The 6,053-nt window shown below is 41.0% G+C and overlaps 1 protein-coding gene across 3 annotated transcripts in view; it reads left to right on the forward strand.

The window, feature by feature from the left end:
- The window catches only part of AOAH (acyloxyacyl hydrolase), a 68,169-nt gene extending 62,430 nt beyond the window's left edge, over positions 1–5,739 (forward strand). For all 3 annotated transcript variants that reach the window (XM_048951328.1, XM_048951330.1, XM_048951329.1), the window contains exon 22: positions 2,352–5,739. In XM_048951328.1, the coding sequence (XP_048807285.1) occupies positions 2,352–2,480 (129 nt within the window). In that variant the 3' untranslated portion in view covers positions 2,481–5,739. The remainder of the gene's footprint in view (positions 1–2,351) is intronic.
- Positions 5,740–6,053: the final 314 nt, after the last annotated feature.

The raw sequence follows: 6,053 nt of genomic DNA on the forward strand, positions 1-6,053 counted from the left end.
CAGCTTGACTGTGATTAGATTCTCCCTTTTTTCCTTCTTTAAATCTGAGCAAAACACATTATAGCCAGGAAAAAAAGTTAACAAAAAAAAAGGGAAAAGCCAGCACAACACATTTCAGATTAGTTGTGTATTTACACTTTGCTGAGAAGCGTTTCCCATCCAAGAAAGCCATCCAAAAGCTGCTAACACAGAACAGCTACCTCCCAGTCACGGTCACCCAGGGCTACACAAGGCATGGGCAGTATTTGCTTTAAAGGTTGATTAGGATTTGTCAGCCACATAGAAAAGCATCATCATCACACAGACCTACACAGACTTGTAGCTGGTCTCAAAGCACAAGATGTTTGGGATTGAAAAAGGGCCTACAATTTCTCTCATTGTGAGGCCCTCTGTGCCTCACTGCTCGTCCAAGGTAAATTATCCAAACCATCCGCACCACACAGACTGCTGTCTGAGCAAGACCTGCACAATTTAGGGCATTCTGAGTGCATTTGTCTTCTACTGCAGCCAACAGCAGCCTGAACACCCCTCCTGTGATACTTTTTCAGAGGGTGCATCGTGAAAAGACAGTGTTTCTTCTTTCAAAAGCTAACAAAATCACTAAGCATAGGGAAGGCTTAGGGTCTTGTGAAGGTGGGTTGGAGACTCCCATGCTGGGACAGATCCCTCTGACACAGACAGGTCTCAGCCACCTTGAGGCTTAGGGTGTCCCAGAAGAACTCTTTGGTCACTTTTAGGAATTGCCCCAAGAAAAGACACCGTGTTGCACAATTTCTCCTATCCCTCTCCCCTACCCAACGTCCCTGCTTAATGATGTCGCAACCAACAAGAATCTATGAGCTTCTACCCCACAGGTGCAGCTCTTTGTACACGAGCTCTGAATAAAGGAAAGTTTTCTTCTCCTGGCTTCTCCAGGCCCACTGTTACTTCAAAAGTACAGCAGTACAAAGAAGTGCATAAAACTCCCCCAAAGGCTCCAGCCTGTTCCCAAATGTTGAAACTGTAGTTCAAACACTTTGGTTCTATGAACCCACCTTGGCCCTTAACAAAACGGCTTTGTTAGCCCTGTTTAAGTCTCGTAGTTAATGTTAGCATGAGCTTTAGGGTTGAAAGTAAAGTTACCATACAATTGTAGAAGTTAAAACAAAAAATGCATTTAGCAAAGTGTAAAAACTTGTTTAAAGGCAAATCAGGCTGTCTCCTCTTTCCCTTCCTCCTGCCCTTGATGTTTTTCACCCTAGCAATACAGTAGAAACAATTTCTCTCCAGTGAATAACTTCTAGGGCAAACACTCCATGAAAGGCAGAGCAATTCTGGCAGCGAGGAGAAGAGCTATTTTACCACTTCCAGCAGCTCTCCTGGGAAAAGGCTCTGTGAACTCAGAGAATCAGAGGCAGTTGGTTTTGAACCTGGACATAATTAGACCTCTTTCTCCCAGCACCTAGGGTTTCCTTACAGGATATGAGAGTGATTAGTTATTAGAAGTATCAGAGGAACTCGAGAGCTTGAATTCCTTTGGACTGGCAAGAGATTTATGTGTTATATCCAAGCAGTGCTTTTGATAAACTTTCATAATTGTTAGGAATCAGATCCTATGGCTTTTGAATAGAAGGCTGTTGGGCAGACACCATAGGTGTCAAGAAACCATTGGAGACCTTATCTATTTTCCTGTAACTGACAAAAGAATTGGCAAAGACAAAAGACAACACATTTTTAATAGAAGGTGGAACTTGATGCTTGCAAATTGCATCCTAAAAAAGATTTAATATAGTAATTTACGTCTTAAAGAAACTTTGGGAGGTCATATCTTTGTTTTCACTTTATTGGAAAGGAGCATGTGTTGATAAATCTAGTTCTCACACTGGTCAGGGAGGTACAGATACGCAATCTTTATTTTATATTCACTGTGGAACCAGCTGGATTGAACTTCTCTTTGAGGTTACAGTCCATCGTGTTTAGTCTGGAGAAGAGGCAGCTCAGGGGAGACTTCATTGCTAATTGCTTTATTGCTGAAACAAGATGGTTGCAAAGTAGGGGTCAGCCTCTTCCCCCAGGTAACAGTGCCAGGATGAGAGGAAAAGGCCTCAACTTATGCCAGGGGAGGTTCAGTTGGGGTATTAGGAAATATTTTTTGACAGAAAGACTGGTAATGCATTAGAACAGGCTGCCAGGGAGGTGGTAGTGGCACCGTTCATGGACCTATTGGGGTTGGGTTGACTTTTGGACTAGATGGTCTTTTCCAATTTTAATGATTCTACGTGAATATAGAGGATTCTTCTTTGTGGTGGGGACTGCTAAGTGCTGGTTGTAGAGACACAAGAAATTGACAGTACTATTTGTGATGTTTGCAGATTGCTGCAGCCCTGGGAACAAGTGTTACCTGGCAGAAGGCACTACACGAATGGCCTCAAGTGCTTGGAAAGGAGAATCCATTCAATGATCAGATTGAAGCTATATTCAAAGATCAAGGTGGACACTGATTCCCAGTTTGACAAAGCCAGGTCTTATGGTGATGCTTCCAAGTACATTCCAGGAAACAGAATTATTAGAAACCAAAAAAACAGAAAGAAAAAAAGAGGAAGCAAGTTATCAGAGCCAAGCTCTTCTGCTGTTCAAAATAGCTGTGCAAACTTCAGCACCGTTGGCTGTTTGTACAACTGCATTCTTTTCAGCAGTGCATCTCAAACTGCAAAGTCATCCACCTGCACAAGTAGGCAAGTCTTTCTGTAGAGCTTCAGAAATTAAAAAATCCAAGGATACCTGCCAGCTAGACCAGTTATTGTGCTGGTTTGCAAATCCAGAAGATTTTTTTCAACACAGAGCAAACCTTATTGTTTTTCTTACAGAACATCATCTCTGGCCTTTCCATTTGTACTGTTTTAACAACCAGTCTGATCCCAAAAGGACAGGGGGGCACCTGGCTCATTTTGTTACTATGAATTGTGTAATTGTCCTGACTGTTAGTACATTATTTAGCTGCTATTTGCTTATTAAAGTGTGCCAGGAGTAACAAGGCACTAGGAATTAGATTTGCCTGGCAGCATTAGGTCAGCCTGAGCACATGTTCTCTTCCCCACCATTAACAAGCTGGTAACCTTACAACCTTCAATGTATTTAACACAGATTTTTAAAGCCCTAACACATCTTCACTCTTCTGCTTCATAACAAACACAAGATGTTCTCTCCTGCTTGTTATGTAGGCATGCCCTCAGGAATTACCAAAGGTAACAGGCAGCTCTTATCTTCTCTACTTAATAAATAGGATTGAATACTGAGGAATAAAAGTGGTCTTTATCCACTAAGAGGCTGAGTGGTCCAGCTCACCCAGGAAAAAGAAAAGAGAAAGAATGAACTTGCTACCACAACAACAAAATATCCAATCAATCAAAATTAGAGACATCTTCACTGATTGCATAAAGTTGTACTGATTACACAGGGAAAATCATGGCAAATAGAAAGTGCTAGCATGGCATGACTGCACCCATCAGTTAGCCAAAGTTCAGGTGTACTTGGTCTGCTTTTTGTTCTGACAGTGTCCTCTGCATAAGGCTATGCCAGCTGTGACCCAGCCCTGATGCTGCTCAACGAACTAGATGAGGTGGCCTGGCTGTGCATGGACCTGAGCACTCTAGCTGTGTCTGCACAAGATGCATCAACTCAGCAGACTGAATAGGCAGACAAGAACATGAAAATGTTATAGACCATCTTCTGTTTGGGTTTTTTTAGTCAATGCAACACCATTCATTATGGGACTTATGGGACAACTGTTAACATTTATAAAAATATTCTAGTTACCTGTTCTAGGAAATCAAGAGGAAATAAATTCTTTAACTGAATTATACTTACTAATAATGCTCCAATTCATTCAAGGCATTTAGGTGTTATCAAAATATTCACTGTCTCCCAAGAAACAGTTTGAACCCATCCTTCCTCACACATGCTTCTGCTATCAAGCGTTAGAGGTGGGAAAAGGAAACTTGCCTGCCTGCAGTACGAAAGCTCTCTGCCAAAGAGAATAGTGTTCAGTGTCTATGTGCCAAGCCAGCCTCCCTACCTTTCATTAAAAGCACCACCAGGACAAAATCAAGTGCATCCACCTCTGGTTTTGCTATAGATCACATAAAATAGGACAATACCTATGGAACTGTGTCAGATAATTTCCTGTACACCCATAAGGAAATGAAGCAATTAAAAAGGGGGAAGAGAACAGCATGTGTTTAGAAGCCAAATTTTCAGGCAATCTCACTACAAATCACTATGTTTCATTTTAGGTTAGGTTTTAATAATGTCAATTAGGAGTTATAAAAGCTAGTGAAAATCAAGTTTCCTCAATTAAAAAAGATTCATCGCCCAGAGCAAAGCGTTTTCCATTTGTAGAATTTCTTATTAGTAAACATTACGAAATTGTGAACCACAGGAAAAGCCTTCTTACAAAATTAGACCATCCTCTCAATCAAGAGAGACCTGAAACCTCCAAAGGCAAATCTCAAAGCTCTCAGATTTGCCCTAGCAGCGTTACTGTGTGCTTGATGCAGTCCTTGAGGGACGCCATAAAATGGGCTCGCCCTTGGCTGCAGGCCCTGAACAAACCTCGTCCTCACTCCTCAGCACAAAGTCTGCAGTTCAGCATTAAAATCAGGCTGGATGCAAAGACTGGATTTTTAGCTAAGGCAGTAACTATTTGCAAATATAGAGGAGGGGTGTTTAGCCTATGTTTGTATCTCTGTTATTTAAAAAAAGATTTCAACAGCTGAAGATCTACATCCGCGACCATCAAACACTGGTAACTGAACACCATATATTTAAATAGCTGATTCTGACAAAGCTTAATTAATCTAAAGCAGCAGCAAACGATGAATTGTACTCTCTTCCCTTAATTTAACTGTTTTGATGCTTAGATTGGTTTATGATGAATGTTATTAGTAATTCCATTCGTATTTTACATGAACTTAATGCTTTGTCATCTGAGTTATTTTTAAGAGAAAGAATTGCATCTGTATCTACCAGGAGCTATTTGAATGCCATCGGTCTGGCTTCTTCCAAAGGGCTCAACTAAATACAAGAAAGTTCCAACCTGTAGGACAGACAGCTCTTACCCTTCAGTGATATTTGTCTGAATCTTTTCAAACCCTGGAGCTGTATTTGGCTTTCCACTTCAGCAAAAAGAGAGATAAAATCCTAAAGGCCCTGCATGATCTACACAGAAGAAAGAACACAATCACTTTCTAGTTTTAAGTGTAAAAAATTTAAGTAGAATGATTGCTCTTGTATTTCTGCTTTCAACATTCATCAAGGCTTCAAAGCACCAACAGCCAAAATAACATAGAAACTTACTCCCCTCACACCAGCATTTTCCTTGCTCCCTCATGCCCTACCTTGCAATGCCCAGAAAACAGACCACCACTGAGAAAGAAATGTCACTGCTCACCTCTAGAAGAGCCAGGGAAGTCTGATAGAAGGTTCATCTGACAGAAGGTTCACAGCAACATGGTTCAAGAGCATAACTGGAGGCTTTTTGCTAAGCTTGTGTCACATGCTTCTGCCTGCAGTAGTACAGATGACCATCACTTGCAGCTCGTGCTTGGAACTCACCATCAAGGCCAGCTTTTCTATCTTATATAAACTGTAACAGGTGACAAATTTCCTTGTTGAGAATATTTTTCAGCTTAGGCAATGAACAAATACTAGTTTCTATGGTGGTTAATAGTCCTTTTAACCTAAATAAAAGTATGCCACTTACCTTTGTGTTTATAGACTCTTGCTTCATATCTAATGATTTTTATTAACATCTTCTTGGAGGAATAAGGTAAATGGATGGTCTACCTTGTATCCATGGATTAAATTTATTTGTTGTATTGCTACTCTGCTGTCAAGTCTCCACCATAAGAGAAAAGAACCATTTCTCCTTGTTGCACTCAAACTGCTGGTCTCTAGCAGCCTCTACATCCAGGCGTATCATTCCAACCAGTTCATGGTAACTGCCCATCAATAATTTGGTCTCCCTTTGCAAAACTCAATGCTAGGTACCCCTAGCATCTTCCCAAATGAAGGCT

Source organism: Lagopus muta, chromosome 7 (genome assembly GCF_023343835.1).
Source record: "Lagopus muta isolate bLagMut1 chromosome 7, bLagMut1 primary, whole genome shotgun sequence".
Lineage (NCBI taxonomy): Eukaryota > Metazoa > Chordata > Aves > Galliformes > Phasianidae > Lagopus > Lagopus muta.